The 17938-nt window shown below is 56.9% G+C and overlaps 1 protein-coding gene across 1 annotated transcript in view; it reads right to left on the bottom strand.

The window, feature by feature from the left end:
* The window catches only part of WDFY4 (WDFY family member 4), a 258657-nt gene that overhangs the window by 60985 nt on the left and 179734 nt on the right, over positions 1 to 17938 (bottom strand). Inside the window, exons 43-45 of the mRNA XM_006757129.2 lie at positions 15855 to 16021; positions 6323 to 6471; positions 1653 to 1773 (exon numbers count right to left, since the gene is read on the bottom strand). Coding sequence (XP_006757192.1) covers positions 1653 to 1773; positions 6323 to 6471; positions 15855 to 16021 — 437 coding nt within the window. The remainder of the gene's footprint in view (positions 1 to 1652; positions 1774 to 6322; positions 6472 to 15854; positions 16022 to 17938) is intronic.

Below are 17938 nucleotides of genomic sequence, written 5' to 3'. Positions count from 1 at the left end.
CTTCTGCCGGGCTGGATCCAGTGCTCAGTGCACAGGCTCCTGAGCAGACAGCGTATTTGTACTGACAGTGCAAACCCGTCCTCTACAGGTGCACATAGAGCCTAGGTGTCTCTATAAATAGAAACATAAATAATGTGCAAATAGATGATGAACACAGAATCTATAGAGCAGGGGTCCTCAAACTACGGCCTGCAGGCCACATGCCAATACAAATATTGTATTTGTTCCCGTTTTGTTTTTTTACTTCAAAATAAGATACGTGCAGTATGCACAGGAATTTGTTCGTAGTGTTTTTTTTTTAAACTATAGTCTGGCCCTCCAACAGTCTGAGGGACAGTGAACTGGCCCCCTGTTTAAAAAGTTTGAGGACCCCTGCTATAGAGGCTATGGCTTCCCAGCAGCCTTGAGTGTCCATGTCAGACTTCCGCCTGGGAGACTCCCGTGCTGGACAAGCGGTGGCCAGTGCCCACTGTGCACACGGCCTCCCGATTCTCAGGCTCCCGGCCTTCTGGAGACAACCTCCGCTTACAGGGGGAAAGAAACTCACTTACTGATACCCGTTTGCCATGTGTGTTACCTCTAAGGCAGATAGATAAGTCATTAAAGGTTTAATTCTTGATATTTAATATGTGCCAAGTGTTGTATACATAATGGCAGACAAGACAAGAGGTGGTCCCTGTTCCCTGGAGGGAAACAGGAGCCCAGAGAGATGCCCAGTTGTGCAGTGCTGGCCACACTGCCCAGGACCCTTCAACTCAGCCCCTTCTGACTCAGCCCCTTGCAAAGAGGTCAAGCAAAATGAGGACTGACCCTTTGTGGGCAAAAGCAGCAGAGCGGCAGGGCAGAGGGAGAGCAGTCAGAGGCTGCAGCCCGCTGGGCCTCCTCAGCAGGACCCCATCCTTTCTGATACTTTTCCAATGAGTCACCGTCCCTCCCCCAGGCCTCCCTGAGCTAATTACACACCTAAGAAATTTACAACGGAAGGCACTTACTCCTTCTTCAGGGGAAGCATTGCCCCCTGTTGGCCTTTGCAGGGCAGACACCCGGCAGAGAGGGTGGAAGCCCTGGTCCTGCTCCCTCCTCTCCCCTCCCACAATGGGTCCTGATACCACAGCATCCCGGAAGCCCCACCACCACCCTGCAGCTTCACCCTTGCAGAGGCTAGCTGCTGAAGGCAGGTGTGCTTGCGGCCACCGGGGGCCCAGAGGTCTTCCTCCCCTTGCCACTGAGCTGTTGCTTCTGAACCTCTGCCCCAGTGATCTCCCTGGAGTGGGGATGCACTGGGTGGTGCTGAGCCAGCAGCCACGCTGCCCAAAGGAGCCTGCTCTGTTTAGTGCCTGGGTGAGCCCTTCAGGGTCCCTGGCTGAGGGACAGTCAGTAGATCTCTAAACCACTCTGCCCAGGGAATTACCAGGCACTTGGCGAATGTGGGGAGGGGAGGGGAGGGCGGCAGCAGCTGAGGGGGTCCAGGCGGTCGGAACAGGGAAGACTGGCACTCAGCTCTGCCATCAGCTCTGCCCTGAGACAACGGCGCTGCCTGTCTTGTATTCCTGAAGACCCAAGGGGGTCCCGGAGGAGTGTCCCTCCCATTCAGAGGGCATCCATGGCACCTGGGCCGCCCTCTCCACTTGCCCTTCCCGCAGTGGGCGTACCTGCAGGAGGAAGCGCGCCTGCCGCAGCTCCCGGAGGTCCCCGTAGCTGTGGCGCCGGCAGGAGTAATGGTCGGAGGACCTGTCTTTGCTGCACAGGTTGAAAATGAATGGATCGCTGATGCTGAAAGGACAAGAGACATGCAGTGAGAGGGTGTCCAGTGGGCTCGTCCCGCCCTGGCCCACAGCCCCGACTGAGTTTCTGGGACACCCTGGGGGTTCCAGGGTGGCTGCGAGCAGGGTGCCAGCATCCCCTGACCTGCTGAGCCCTGAGCACCATCCTCATTAGCCCTGCCCTGAGCAGTAGGAGGGGCAGCAGCCTCACCAGGAGAGGACAGCGGGCCCGGGGACAGCCTGCAGGACAGGCGGTGGCACTCGGAGACGAGTGTAAGAAGTCCCTCCGGGCACAGTGTTCACAGGGACTGGGGGACCATGCAGGAGAAATGTCACGTGTGGGGAAATGTCAGATTCCGGAATTGGGCAGAGAGATGCCGAGACTCCACAGGAAGCCCGGTTCAGTATGCCCTCGGCAGCGGGGAGAACGCCCACCCCGAAGGGCTGTGGGGTGGGATGCGATGCCAGGAGGCTGGGAGCAGTGACCACAGCCTCAGCAGTGGCCTTGGGAGCGCACGCCCAGAGCCAGGGACCAGCCACGTGGCAGCGGAGGCCAAGCCAGGCCAGAGCTGCTCCCCGAGGTCCAGGGGAGGCCCGGGAATTTGGTGAGCATTTAGCTAAGAGAACCACATGTGCACGGTAGTCACTGAAACTGCGTGGCAGCCACAGGAAGCTTTCCCACCAACACTAAGGGTACTGAGAAGTGAGTGTGTGTTGGTTTTGGACAGTGACCTCTCACCTGAGTGCCATGGTGATTCAGAGTGTGGCCAGGACCACAGAAGCTCTGAGAAGAAGCCCTTTGGGACCTGAGCAATGGAGGGCCTCCAAGGACCTCAGCCTCAAGGAGCACGTGCGCCCCGACCCCAGGCCCCAAGGACCCAGGGTGGAGAGGGCCCTGCACGGTGCACGCAGCCGGGACCTCCTGCCACCCAGCTGCGGCTGAAGCCGCAGGCCAGCCTGTACCAGCCTCGGTGTCCCATGTCCACCGAGAAAGTGGGCGGCCCTCACTCAGGCCCACAGGACCTCCAGCCATGGTCAGGGCTGGTGTCCAGCATCTGTAGTGCTAACAGCTTGGACTTGTTACTATGCTGAATGGTCACTGCTGGATAGAGGGATGAGTTACTCAGGGACATAGCCTGAGCCCACTGTTGTTGTTGTTGTTTTTTTTTTGGTTGCTTGTTTGTTTTGTTTTAAAAATTTTTTTATTTATTTCAGAGATGAAGGGAGAAGTAGAGAGAGAGATAGAAACCTCAATGATGAGAGAGAAACATCATCGATTGGCTGCCTCCTGCACGCCCCACACTGGGGATCGAGCCTGCAACCCAGGCATGTGCTCTGACCGGGAATCGAACTGTGACCTCCTGATTCATAGGTTGATGCTCAACCACTGAACAACATCGGCCGGGCCCCCTGCACAGCCAGGCCCCAGGGACATGGGTTCCAGGCCTTTGCAGCTCCTCCTGCCTCTGTGAGGATAGTCCTCCCAGGAGTCCTGCTCAGAGCCATGTTGCTGTAGGACTGACTGATCAAATACAAATGTGGTTTCGTTCTGGATGCTTCCGCCTGGAGGCCTTCATTGAAACCCACTGCTACCTGGGGCCCTGTGTTCCTTATTAACGCTGCCCTCCAGGGTGAAGATCAGCTTCCCCTCAACTCCTCTGACTCCCGATGAGGCCTCAGAGGGACTCTGGTGCCTACCCGTGGCTGCACCAGCCAGCATCACAGGCCAAGGCACTGGTGAGAATGGCAATAACTCCATCACCAATTATTACTCCATCCAACATTCAAGCATTGTCAGAATTCACACCTGAAATGTGCATTCAGCATCACTCACTCGATCACAAACTCTCTACCAGACGCTGCCGCCTGGCTTGTCTCTATCTATGGAGTTGACCACAGAGCCCGGGTCAAGACCGACTTACAGTAAGTACTTGTCGCATTGAACTAAACAGAGAAATGATGCCTAAATGCTGACTGAAGGGAGGAACTATCCAGTTACAAAGAGCTAATTGGATGGTTTGGATTTCCACCAAATGAATCAAATGCTGTACCTTCTGAACCTGACCACCACTGCTGAGGGTTAGATTGTTCCCCCCAACAGAGATATGTTGAATCCCAACCCCCAAACCTTAGACTGAGACTTTATTTAGAAATAGGTGAGTGGCAGAGGTAATAAAATTAAATGAAGTCAGAGAGATAGGCCCTGATCCAATATGACTAGTCCCCTATATAGTGGGAAACAGACAGAGACAGACATGCTCAGGGGAAAGGCCCTGTGAAGACACACGAGAGAAGACGCCCAGGTGATGGGCATGACATGTCTACAAGCAAATGAACACCGAGGATGGGGGAACTCAGAGGCCAGAAGAGGCAAGGAGGGGCCAGCCCTGGAGCTGCAGAGGGAGAGCGCCCGCCCAGAGCTTGCTGCCGACTTCCCATCTCCAGGACTGAGACACCAATATCTGTGTTTTAAAGCCACACAGTTTTTGGTACTTGGTTACAGGAGCCCTGGCAACCTCATGCCGAAAGGGATCTGTGATAGCAAAGTCATGCCTTCTAGGAAGGCTCTGAGGGTCTGGGACACTCCACAGCTCGGAGGGTGCTCTGCTGGAGGCATGAGCGTTCTTGAGTTTCATTTGCGGTATTTTATGGACCCTCAGAGCCGCTTTCAGGGTCCAGTGCTCAGTGCACTCAACCTGAGGCCGTCTTTTAGAGAAACATTTCAGGGCGGACTTAGCTGTATTTTTAACTGGCTTATGTATGCATCTCCCTCGGTCTCCATGGGCAAGAGAAGACTCAATCCCCATTGATCTGACAGGATCGAGCAGCCGGTGAGAACTGCAGTGCAGCAGCCCAGCCCTGAGAGAGCGCTGTCTGGTTTGCAAACCCTTCTGGAGGGGCAGTGATTAACATTGCCCAGGCAATCCCCATTGACCGTCCAGGATAGCCATTTGTTATCACTCCACTCCCACATGCATTCTAGAAAAGTCCATTTCCAGACAGGGCAAGGCTCCCTGGTCCTTCCAAACCAAGAGAGCACAAGCAGCCTAACAAGTGGGCTTCTATTAAAAGTGTAGATGTGGATCTGAGTGCTATGAGGGGCACCACATACACAATATTCTCCTGATCAATAAGAGCTCATCTAACACTGACTGGTTTAAACCAGAGCTGAGGAGTGAAGCAACGGCTCATGAGAGTCACCGCATGGGCTCACCCTGAGCGCAGGGGGCAGGAGCTTCCATCAGCCCCCAGAAAGGCACGTCTGCAGGCCCATTGTCCGTATTGATCAGTATCAATAAAACATGAGCCAGGAGATGGGATGTGTGTGCCAAGTATTAGTTATGCTTCTCCTGCCTTGGGAAAGCACAGAGGACTCCCAGCAATCGGTAAACATTTGGAATGAATAAAAGATGAAAATTATCAGAGAGAAAAATGCCAAGCATTTTAAAGCAAATCTCGATCAAAGGAGGGGGGCTGACATCTATTTCCCACACTCCTTAAGCTCCTGCTTCCTGACCGGGGCTGGAAATGACATGACATCTGGGAATTAAACCTCTTCGTTATCGGCAGGTCCAGAGTCTACAACAGTGGCTCTCAGCTAGTTACCTCTCAGCATCAAATCTCAGTCATACCCCAGATCTGCCAAATTAGAAACTGGGGTGAAGGTGGGTCCCAGAAGTCTGCTTTAACAAGCCTTCCAGGTGATTCTATGTAAGTTAATTAGAACGTCGCTGGGCTATCGAAGAGAGGCTTTGTCATCATGTGAGCCCTGGCTAACCAGGAAAGCCCGGGCTTGTCTCTGAATGAAGAAATCGTCATCCAAATTTTTCCAAAAGCAACGATCAACTGAAAACATACAACTTGACAACTGGAGTCCTGGCAACAGTGCCAACATGGCCAATGTGGTCCCAACAGCTGGACTCCATAAGCACAGGGAACTCATCAGCCTGATTGAACCCAAACAAAACAAATACAGTTGATCCTTAAAAAGATCCACAGAATGTCCTGCCAAAGACCTCTGATATAGTTGGTATAAAATGACTCTTCAAATTTCTACCCAAATCTCACCCCCTGCAAGCCCCAGATCTTCCTCAAGTAGCCCTTCCTCAGCACGCCCCTCCCTGTGTACACCCTGAAGAGTCCCCCCAGAGCAGATGCTCTGCTTTTCCAAGGAGCCTGTGTGCTGGTGGCACTTGCTGGGCATGGAGGGGCAGTGCTGATGTCTTACATGAGTGAGCAGTCAGCAAGCTGTTGAACGAGTGGGCTGATGGGACTGGGTTCCATGACAAATGACCTACGGAGAAGCCCTCTTTGCCCCGTGGCCCCCACACCCGGGGAGGCACAAGGAGCTGCCCCAGTGTATGCATCCCAGGTGTTAGCTTTGGGGAACCATGGTCAGGAGTGCCTGTGCCTTAAGGGTTCTTCTGTTTTATCTCATGGTTCAGTTTCTGGCCCAGCCCCAAGCGCACAGTGAGAACAAGGAGGAGGGCAAGGGGGAGGGTAGCTGAGAAGGAGGACTGGGGCTCAGGGAGGAGTCCGCGGGGCAAGTGCACACTCACTTGGATAAGCAGTGGCGGGTGCAGTAGACGTCACCCACGGGGGAGAGTGTGAAGTTCTCGCAGACGTAGAAGTGCCGGTGGCCAAAGAGCAGGAGCGCCTCGGAGACCAGGTGGCCCTGCACGAGCACCACGGAGTACTTCTGTGTCACCTGGAGGGAGGGAGCACAGTCAGGCCGTGGGCAGAAGTGTGGCTGTCACTGTTGTGGGGGGCAGAAGGGCAGAGCTGGTCACCGGTTGGGCTCCTGCAGGGAGGGGAAGCAGCACCCTGTAAGAACAAAGCCACTGCGCTGCACTGCGCTTCACAGTCTAAGTGGCACTTCTGCACCCAACACCCTGTTTAGGTACCTGCTCTCCCCAGGCCAGCGCCCCATCCCACGGCGTGTGGGTGAATGAGTGCTTGTTGCTCCCCGCACACACTGACAGCTTTCCTCTCACTGGAGGCCCCTCCACAACTGCCCTGAACATTCTGTAGTTAACAGTGAGGAACGTGTTTGAGTACACGCTTCTCAGTTGTGGAGGCAAAGGAGCTTGTCCAGGGACCAGCTGGGAGGTGGCCGAGCCAGGACAGGAACGGGTCTGCCAAGAGCCACAGTGCAAGACCGGTGCTGCTGTCTACAAGGCTAAGGCGAGTCCACACATGTGCAGACGGGCACTGCTCCCTCCTTCCAGACTTCAGGGCTGTTCTCTCGGCAGCTGGAACGTTGGCAGCTTTCCAGAATTGCCGCAGCTGGAGACAGTGCCAGCCAAAGGTTGCCTCCCTTCCCCGGGGCAGTCTGTGCCCAGCAACTGGCCATCCAGGGTGGAACCGGCCACCAGGCGGGAGGACATCCAGAGCTCAAGCGCCTGTGGAAGCAGCTGAGCCTCCACTGAGACCACCTCTTCCCTGCCCAGCCTGGACCCTCGCTGCCAACAAGCTTCCGGGCTCAGGGTTGGCTTTCCAGACCTGGACAATGGCGTGGTGTGATCCAGAGTCCTACACCAAGGAGGGACTTAGCGGGTCCTTCCATGGGATGTATTTCCAAAGAAGTCAGTGAGGGGATAAGTAAATTCCAGATGATGAGAACCCGAATGGACCAAGAATAAGGCCAGCCCAGCATTTCCTCAGGGTAATTCTGTGCCAATTCCAGTTACACAAAAGAGGAGCTCACTTTGTTTTTATTTTTACTTCTGACCAGATGGCCACTGTAACCCTTTTACACATGAACCAATATAATTTTTACAACTTGGCAAGGGAGGTTCTACTCTTATTTGTAAATCAAATTTAAAAGAGGTCCAGAGACAAGAATCTCACCAAAAACGGGAGCCACGTTTCCTGCTCACCTTGGGGAGCAGGGAGGAGGACACAGGAGAGAACAGGCCCTGCGTGAGCTATCTGACTTCTGTGTCCAATGCACTTGGTCCGTGAGGGCCAAGGGTCACCACGGGCTCGTCCCACTACCGTCCAGGACAAGCCATTCCTGAACTATTTCTCCTGAGGACAAGCCCAGGGTCTCGGTTCCCGTAATAAGCCTGCTGGGGACAGCTGGCTCTCCGCCTCTCCTGCCTCCACTGGACCTGGCCTTCAACCCTCTTTCAGAGCCACTTCAACACAGGCTCATTTACAGCTTCACTCATCCATCCAGACGTTTATCAACTCAACAGCTATGGACTCAGCACCTACTACCTGCCAGGCTCTGAGCCAAGTGTGGGGATAGAGGTAGGGACAAGATAAGCAAGAATCCTACTCTCACAGGATTTCGGTCCAGTAGGGGAAGATGGCTGGCACACAAACATGACAACCAATAAATGATTATAAATTGTGATGGGTGCTGAGAGGGGGAACCCGGGTGCCTGGTGATAAGGCAGCGAGAACTTGGGGCATACTTTAGAAAAGCTGAGAATTGGAGGATGGGCAGGGGCAGCGTGGACAAGCTGGGAGAACACATTTCGGGGAAAGAGAGCATTCCATTCGGAGCCGAGGCAGCGAGGGAGAAAAGAGAGCAGTATGGCTGACACAAAGCTGGAAAGCGGGGTGCTCAGGTCATGGGGCCTTGAGGCTGGTAGGCCCATTGAGCTTCATTCTGGTTTCAATAGAATAAGGATGGAGGATAGATTGGAAAGAGCCAAGAGTGGAAGGAGGGTCACCAGTCCTGTGGGCACTTCAGCGGTCCTGTGGAGGGATGATGGCCTTGACGGGGTGCTAGAAGGGAGGGGAAGGAGGGGAGAGTGGTTGAATCAAAACAAGGAGAGGTAGAACTGACAGGAACTTCTACTAGATAAGCTGTGGGAAACCAAACCAAACCCAAACCAGGAAGGATTGGGGATCATGTCTCCTTGGGGCCCAAGGAAGCAAGTGGAGCCACCAGTCCCCTGGCAGCTTGCCCAGAGGCCGCCCCCACTGCGGTGTGGCTGTACAGAAGGGACCACACATGCGCACCCCAAATATGCACCTTGGCACAGCATTGCTTTCTGTTAAAGACGCTTGAAAAGCAGCAGACACAGCAGGGCACCTGGCCTCGCCATGGCTTCCTGGGAGCAAGCAGTGCAACCCCATGAGTCGAGGGAAAGGAGTTTGGAGTCCAGGCCGAGAGATCTGTCCCAACAGACTGGGGGCTCACCCTGTCTTCCTGCAGCTGCCCACCTGCTCTGTTCCTCCCCACAGGGTGCTCTGTTCCACCCCGTGTGCACACACTGACGCCTACGCCCTCGGAGGCTCCATGTTCCTGCAATGGCTACGTGCACACGTGAAATCAACTGTGTGTGTGCTTTTCCTGTTAAGCTGTGTCTGACAACTCCACGCTCAGGCCAGCCGGACACTCTGATAGGAGGGCAGAGGGAGGCTTGCCCCTCCCACGGATACTCTTCCGAGGAGCTTCTGTGAAATCATAGGCACGCTTTTCACACAGCCCCGTTGTACCCGTGCAGCGTATTGCTCTTCTTGCTGTTCCGCTCTGCCTTCCCTTTAGCAGCCCTCCTTGGAGACCCTCCAAATCGCTCTCATGGGGCCGTCCCACCTTATTAATGGAGCGCTGCACTCGGAGGTCGTGGCGCAATCCCCTCTTCCTTTGGGCTGTTTTCTAATGTTCTGTCATTACAGAGGCTGCTGCAGTGACCATCAGCACAATGTCACTTTGCACACAAGTAAACCTGTGGGTTAAATTCCTACAAGTAGGACTGCGGACTCAGGGATGGCATTTTAAACTCTGGGAACTATTGCCAGATGCCTTCCCGCAGGCGCACCGGGTAAGCTCTCGCCGGCACTGTTAGGAGGGCCACGCCAGGCTTTACCCTTTTTTTCAGGTTCACGTGTGACACGTGAAACGGTGGCACCAGCCCTGGCCTGTGTACCGCTAAACCCTCTCCTTCCCCACGTGCCCGCCTTCGCCCCACCTCTGTGGGCAGCATTGCCGTGGTCTCCAGGTGCTTCCCGTCGGGGAGACAGTAACGATGAGAAAAACCAAACCGCAAGGAAAATGTCTGGTGAGAGCTGGGTTAATAGCTTAAAAATCGATTCTGCTAGAAAAATATGGCATTTAAACCTGGACAACAAGCCCAAGTGAACTGCTACCGCTCTCCCACTTCAATCCGCCCTGGGAGGGCTCCGCCCCGCGTGACTCGTGATTAAGAAGTCTCCCATGCCACCTGTCTATCGATCACTTTAGAAAGACGGGAACTTCTGCTTCACAAGTTGAATTTCTTTGAGGTGGGCTAATGAGACATCGTCACTCCCGATGAGGAAATGACTAAGCTGTGCCCACCCCGGCCTGTGCGACGGGGACAGGTGGTGGGGAAATCAGAGCTGAAGGCAGAGGGTAGCCTGTACTGGGCCAGTCCTGGAGGCCACGCAGCAGGTCCTCCCAGAGCCAGGCCCCGGCCCGTCGGCGAGCGGAAGGTCCAGGAAGGTGCACTAGGCCCTTCCCCACGCTCTGCATCTGCAGTGTGTGCAGCGCCCTGATTTCCAGGTGGGAACCAGGTTCAGCGCTGCCACCTGAGGGGCCCAGAACAGAGCTGACGTGTCCACCCTCGGATATCTGTGCAGAGTCTACTGCAGAGAATGCGTTAGCCCGCCCACGTGTATACTGAGCCTTCCTATGCCTCTGCCTGCCGAGTGTCGTCTGCACGCCCGGTGACCTGGCAGGTGGGAGGACCTGCCCAGTTTTCAGGAAAACACAGCTGGCTGAGGAGAAGGCGGGCTCACAAAGGAGAGAACAGATGTGAGTGAGTTACGTTGGCTGCCTGTGGAGTCTGGATCCACTCCTCACGCCTCGGTCACTTGGAGATGAAGCATTTAGGCACAGTAGCAATCAAAGAAAAGGGTGAAACGATACGGAGGAACGGTTTGGTGAACACCGATTTGGCAAATCTGAGAAGAAAGGCTGCGTGTGGATCTCTGCACGGCTCAGCTCTCAGGGAGACGCCGCAGCTAAGCTAAGCCCGGCCGCCCTCCTGCGCCGCCTCCACAGACTACGCCCAATGTGCACGGACCCGGCCGCGGACGCCGCCAGCCCTGCCACGCGGAGGCCGTGGACGGAGGGGCCGGCCCCAGAGGACAGTGAGGGTACTGCGAGTTCGGGGGCTGCTCCCCACGCAGGGCCAGCATGAGCTGCATGAAGCAGGACCTGCTGCCGGTGGTTCAAATGGACGGTTCTTGCTGGGGCAGCCCTGACTATTGGGAAGCCTGGGCCTGCGGGCCTCGGGCCCTCGCTCCGGCTGGTACATGTGAGACCACCTGGGCACGTGCCGACGCTCCTGTGCCCAGGCTGCATCCCAGAGGTTCCCGCAAGTGGTGCAGGGCCGCCTGGCATCTGCACTTTATCAGGCAGCCCCGGCGACTCCGGTGCAGGCCACCTGGAGACGGTACCTGAGACACTGGCCGTGGGCACCAGGAGGCTCTGAAAGGTGAGGTCTCACCTCAGGAAGCCTCTCTCAGACCTCCTCCAGGTGGTGTGCAGTCATTGAATGTGCGAGCTGAATGCGCATTGTTTGCCCACACACTCCTAGGCACACGGGGGCAAAGGGGGAATGGGGGCCTCCAACAGGGGAGATGGAGCGCAGACGTCCCGGCCCAGCACAGCAGGCAGCTGCCGGCGCTCTGAGGGGCAGAGCAGAGTGCTCAGCCCTGATGAGGGTGACAGATGTGACATCAGAGAAGTGGTTCCCAGGGAGGGGACCTCCAGGCTGGGTAAGGGGTTAAAAAGATAAAAACATCGGGGAGCATTCCCAGGCATAAAGTCTAGAGCCAGCTGAACGTGTTTGCAGAGTGCAGGTAGTTCTGTTTCTTTAGAGTACCAGGTCTGAGGGGTGTGTGTGTGTGTGTGTGTGTGTGTGTGTGTGTGTGTAATTAAGGGTGAGGGAGGCACGTCCAGGGAGGGGCCAGCCCCCCAGGAGTGGCTGTGCACAAAATCTGCCAAATATGCCAAAGAGCATCTCTGAAGGTGTTGAGGAGGGCTGACACGTCAGCTCCACATTCTAGAAAGTCCGCCATGGGCTCCCCGAGACGGGAAGTTCAAACATGGGAAGGTTAAGGCACTTCTTCGCCAACAGACTCCTCTGTGAAAATCCCGAGCTGGCTGCTGCTCTCTGTCATCCGCCCAGAGCAGAGGGCTCTCCCTGTGGGCCGTTCCTTTCTACCCAGGCCAGGCCCAGGCCTCACCCTGAGCTTGCATAAAAATGCGAACGTTCCGTTTTAAATGTAAGTGAAGAGGACAGGGGTAGAGAAAACCACCCTGCGGTCGGGCCTGAGCCTTGCTTCCCGGAGCAGCTCATGGAGGGCACGGGGCCCTCCCAGCAGCACAGTGGCGACTGGGGTGCACAGTTAACATGCACAGAATCAACCACCCTTCACGGCAAATGGAGCTGTTTGCAGAGAAACGTGTTTGTGGCTCTGGGAATCATTAATCAATGACACAGAGGCAGCCCAAAACAATTACTGTCCCAGGTATCGCTGGAGGCGACCACAGCGCCAATGTTCACATAGAGAAACGAGCGAGCTGCTGCCACCCTGAGCTCAGGCCTGCTGCTGCCCAAGGCCTGGGGCGCAGGGGCGGGGGGAGGGCCATTCAGAAGCCTGGAAGGAGGGTGTGCTCTGGAGCCCCCTGGGCTGTGTCCAGTGAAGGCGATAGATGTGTGTGTTGCTGGAACGCTGAGAGGAGGGACCAGGATCTCCCTGCAGGGCGGCCTGGCCACCTTAGTGGCGACCCTGGGAAGGCAGGTGCTCCGGGTATGAGCTGGGCACACACCCGCCACACACACACTCTGGACAAGCTGCCCTTAGAAAAAGCACCACCACAAGTTTCTCAAGAATCGCATCAGGGCGTTCCCAGCTCACGCCCAACACTTGCTACAAACTGTCTCCACACAAGCAGAGAGTGTCGGCCAGGAAATGCAGGAGCAGCTCCCTACACACACACACACACACACCTGTGTGCACGGCCTCCGTGTCTTTGAGCACATTCATGGTCAGGGTCAGTGCCACAGTCCTTCCTTCCTCTGCTTCCAGCTACTGTCCTCTCAGGCATGCCCAGGCGAGCAGGTTGGCGTGTGCTGGGCATGCTCTGTGCCAGGCAGAGACCCCTTGTGTGAGGGACCTAGAGGCCTGCCCAACTGGCCACCGCTAACCAGAGTTCTTACAGGGGGCTTCCAGCCTGGGAGGGTGTTGAAGGCCAGGGTGGCGAGAGTTTACACAACTTGCCCGAGGCAGGGTGAGTGAAGTCACATGGGAGAGTGAAGTCACATGGACTTAGCGAGAGACAGGCCTGAGCTGGAGCCTAGCAATTCCAGTTAGCAGCCCACAGGGCCCCATTTTGCATCTTTGAAATGGAACTGACAAAGCCTCCGGCACAGGGCCACAGTGACACTAGGAGAGACACTGAATGACAAGCACACAGCAAGGGCTCCAGGTGACCAGCTGCCAAGGTTGCCAATGGCGTGATACCCAGCGGGATGATGCCCGAGTCTGTGTGAGCACTCAGCCTATGCCAAGCTGCCCTGCACTAATCGTGGGCATCTGCCTGCCTGGTGCTGGTGGTGGGAGAGTTGCCATGGTATTCAGCCTTTGCCAAGCCATGTCCCAGCTGCTCCCAAAAAGGCTTCCACCAGTGCTTGCCCCCTGAGCCAGGGTCCCCAGGCCGTGACAGCAGCCCCGGTTACAGCTGTAAGCAGATGGCCTACCCCCGACCCCTACCACCCCTCTGCTCCCCCGGCTGGTGCCCGGCATGTGGCCTCCTGACATAGCTGTGTCTCCCGCTGGGTAGAGCATGTCATGCTTACGTTATAGAAGACAGACAGGGTCGAAGCCAAGCCTGCCCTGCTTGAAGCAACTGCAGGCAGACTCAGATGTAAATAGAGGCCTGCACCTTCGGGGGAGGTGGTGGAGTGATCAGGGCACTGTGGATGGGCACAACAGACAGGCTCAGCCAGCAGGTGGGCACCGGGCTGCGAGGAGCTGCCCGGGAGCTGTCTGGGGCCTGGTCACAGAGGCCCCTGTGCCACAGCCAGCCCGGCCGCTCCACAGGGAGTTGTCTAGTCTAGACCTGACTCCCTCCTCTGGACCAGTGATGCTCTTGAGCTCTGGATGCCGCCTCCCTGTGCTCCTCCCTCCCTCAGGTTTTACATTCAGGGCCTCCTCTGTGTCACCACATGTCACCCCAGGCCCCAAGCCCAGCAACTTCCCTCTTTTCCACACAATGTGGCATTATGTAGGGGGCACAGAACGCCTAGAGGGGCCCAGCCCAGCAGATCAGGTCTCTCATGGGCTCCACTCTGACCCACTGTCTCATCATGAAAATCTCCGAAGGACAGCAGGCCCAGGCAGACCCTCCACCCCCTCATCTGTGCAGCACACACCCAGCGCCTCCCTCACCCGCAGTTCCTGCCTCCTGGAGCCAGAGCTGCTGGGACAGTTTGAATGAGAGCACCTCTGTGAGCACTGGAAGGCATTTCCTACTCCCTCGGCCATGGCCTAGGTACCAGGGTTCGTTCCCCATCCCCCGCTTCTTGGAGGGGGACAACAAGTCCGAAGGGACCATAAAAAGAAGAGTAACCGCCAGAGCGACAGCAGCAGCCGCAGCCACTGAGCTCCGACCCCGCGGGCACAGTTCTGGACAGGAGCGGCCTCTCCGATCTTCCACACAAACTGATGAGTCAAGGACGACAGCCCCAACGTCCCTGGGCCTGAAGGGGTGCAGGGGGTGGGGGCTGGGTCTGTGTACGGGCCGCCTGTGGCATCGCCCACCTGCCCCCACCCCCATGCCCCTTCTTCAGGGAGCAGGTGTGGCTGGTGGTCAGGTTCCTCTGGTCCTGGAGGAATTCAGGCTGAATTGAAACTATCTGCCCCACAACTTCCCAGGAAACCAGAGGTAACAAGCAAGCCCAGCAACAGGAAGGAACACAGCTCATGAAAAGAGCACGTGCGACAATGGCATAGCCTCCTTGGCCTGCCCTGCTCTGTCTCCCGTTCAGGGGCTGAGCCCCCAGCCCAGCCAGCCCCTCCGCAGGTGCCAGTGCTAAGGGGGACCAGGGTGGCTGCTGCACCTGGTGCTCCGCTACCACAACGAGACCGCACACACTGACAGCTTCCTGCTGTGCCGCACCGACACCCAGAGAGACTGACGTTCACGTACAAGACAGGAGGGGGGAGAACAGCCTCTGCCTCGTCCTGTCCTGCCTCTCAGGCGCTGTCAGCCACCCTCCTACCCCCCAACCCCCACCCCTCGGGAGCTGGGAAAGCAGCCACCTGTGGGCTTCAGGCTCTTGCTCCCCCAACAAGGCCCCTGACAGACATGCCACTGGGTGAGACAGTCAGCAAAGCAAGGCTCAGAGACCAGCACAAATGCCACAGGCATCCTGCTCCACAGCCTGGGGTTGGGCCTCGCTCTTGGCTGTGACGAATGCTCCAGACCTTGCCCACCGCCCAGCCCACAGGCTTGGAAGTGCGTGCCGTCAGGCCAGCCCAGAGGCTCTCCTGGGAAGAGCCAGGGAAAGAACTGGGAGAGGACCCGGTAGGGACCCTGAGAGATAGGAGGGTGGCGGTCAGTGTTCCAATGCTGGCCCCTGGGAGCCACACGTGTGAGCCCACCACACCTGCACCTGGGCACTGCTCCAAGGGCCGGAGCTCCTGCTGGCCCACGGTGCCAGTGTGCTCACCCAGGGCCTGAGAGACGGGCGCTGCGGGGACAGCTCGGATGTAGGGCTGGGGTGTCCAAGCACTGCCCCCACCCAGGCCCTTATGATGTGGATGCACCCAGGGGGTCAGGCTGCAGGCGGGCCCGAGGTGCTGGACAACACGAAGGTCAAGAATTCTGCACTGAAAACTGCTCTCCCAGGATTAGAAAGGTTAGAGCACGTTCACTCAGCAGTTCATCAGCGGTTTACACCTTCAGGGCATGTGGGTGCAGGCGTGCGGGTCCCTGTGCACACCTCCCTGGACACACGCTCGCAGCGCGCTCCTTGGATTCTCAGAGGGAAGGGAGTGGTCACATGCCTGTGAGTGAGGGGGGCCCTGCTGGCTCGTGTCTGGTCGTCCTGAGGGAACAGTCATGATGGGCCGTCCTACCTTCTCATGGTCCAGAAGCTCCTGTAGAATAACTTGTCGTTCCCGACACAGCTCTAGGAAGTCCTCGGAGTGCTGGCTTTCGTGCAGGGACGGGAAGAAGGTCAGCCGGGTGCAGTCTGCCGCCACCTCGTCGCTCTCGCCCTCGGCCGCCCTGGGGGTCAGCTCACCTGCCATGACGTAAAGGGACACAGTGTTGGCACGAGCCACCCGGTGTCACCAGGGCTGGGGTGCAGTGGGGCCTGAGTCGCTGGGAGGAATGGTCAGGGCCAGGGCGACGTGACCGGTGTGCGGTCCGCAGGTCCCTCGCTGCTGCTGCGAGTGGACACACCCTGAGGCTGTGGGTGGCCAGACGCCTCAGGTGGACCGCCCAGGGAGCCCAGGCCTGGCTGCTCACCGGGGTTTGTGGATCTGAATTTCACCTTGTTCGCTCTTTGAAAAGAGTGTTTGTTGTTGTTTTAATTATGGAAGCACCATCTTCTAATTATAAGAAAAATCTGGGAAAACCATGAAGCTGTGAGAAATAAAACAAATGTGTACCCAGAGTCAGTACTGATAACAACAGCTGCCGTTCAGTAACGCTTCTCGGTGCTGGGACTTGCAGGGGCACTTGTCATCGGGTGCTGCCCGGGTGGGAGAGGCTGCGGAGCCGCAGCTGACGATGGGGAAACTGAGGAGGCCGTGCTGTGCGCAGGGTAAAGGGCTGCCGAGACCCCAGGCCCAGGCCGAGGCCAGCTGTGCCTCCGTCCAGAGTCAGTGCCGACTCTAGGCTGATTGTCCTCACTGTTCACAGTTGATACCTTTTCTGCACATGTATGTGTAGGCACGCATCTGTGTAATTTTTGACACAGTAGGAATTACTGCATTTATAGCTTCTCTTTTCGAATTTGTTTTTCACTCAAGATCATATCATGAGCACTTTCCCATTCCACTGGGAGTTCTCTGCAAAGAAGACACCACTGTGTGGCACCTCAGCATCCCCTGAGCCCTCTCCGACTCGTTGGTTCTGCGCTACCATGAAGCTGGGGCACTGCAGTCATGCGTGTGCACGGCCATGGCCACAGCCACAGCCACAGCCACAGCCACGCAGGAGAGCGGAGGCTGGGCTGCTTTGGCTCACTGGGACGTCAGAGAAAAGGGGCCTCGGAGACGGGTTCAGGGTGTCAGCTTGGGACGACCTGCTGTTGCCCATAGCTGCCGGGGTTGCAAACCTGGTGAGGTCCCTTAGAGGGCAGAAGGGGGAAGAAATGTTGAGGGTGTGGTCCCCTGAGGGAGGGGGCACTAGGTTTTTTGTGTTGAGGATATTTCTCTCTGTCTCGAAGATGGGAATCATAGGGAAGGTCTCAGGGGAAAGTCCTGATCGAATACTCATCACCTTCCCAGGTGTGCTCTTGCAGGGTCATGGTCTCCATCGACTGGTTGGTGCCAAAGCAGGGAGAGGGTCATTAGTCACGGCCACAGCCACAGCCACAGCCACAGCCACAGCCACAGCCACAGCCATGGCCACGGCCACGCTCCTTTCCTAAGGCTGCAGGCCGGGCCTTCCCACTGGGTGCCAGCTAAGTATATACCCGTGTGGATTTCTAGATCCGACACCACCCTGTCCTGGTGTCCACCTGCCTGGAGCGGTCATGCGCACCTTATTGCAGTCCAGGGGCTGCAGCCATTTTCTCTATACCAAGATGCTCACCTCTTTGACCTCAGCCCTGCCTGGGACTCTCACCTCTGGGTGAATGGCAGTGCCTGCTGCTCACAGTGCAGCTATACCGGCTCCCCCAGCAGGGAGGGCGCGGTGCAGTCACAGGCACGCAGGAAGGCACAGAGGAGAACCAGGCTGACTGAGCGCCTAGGGACCAGGGACTCAGCAGACCAGATGGAAGCCCAGTGAGGTCAGCACACCTCCACCTCCCATCTCTGCAGCCACCTCCAGAGGAGGGCGCGGCAGGTTCTCACTCTGATCTTTGAGTGTGGGCCTTGGGGTGGAGAGATGAGAAGCAAACAGATATTGCAGTGTTACCCTAAGTCCTATGACCCCCCAAATCAACCTGATCAAGCCCAGCATCCTCACTTCCGGGCAACACTGCAAA

Source organism: Myotis davidii, unplaced genomic scaffold (assembly GCF_000327345.1).
Source record: "Myotis davidii unplaced genomic scaffold, ASM32734v1 scaffold854, whole genome shotgun sequence".
Classification (NCBI taxonomy): domain Eukaryota; kingdom Metazoa; phylum Chordata; class Mammalia; order Chiroptera; family Vespertilionidae; genus Myotis; species Myotis davidii.
Note: the sequence above shows the minus strand (reverse complement) of the source record. Positions and strands in the feature narration are given on the sequence as shown.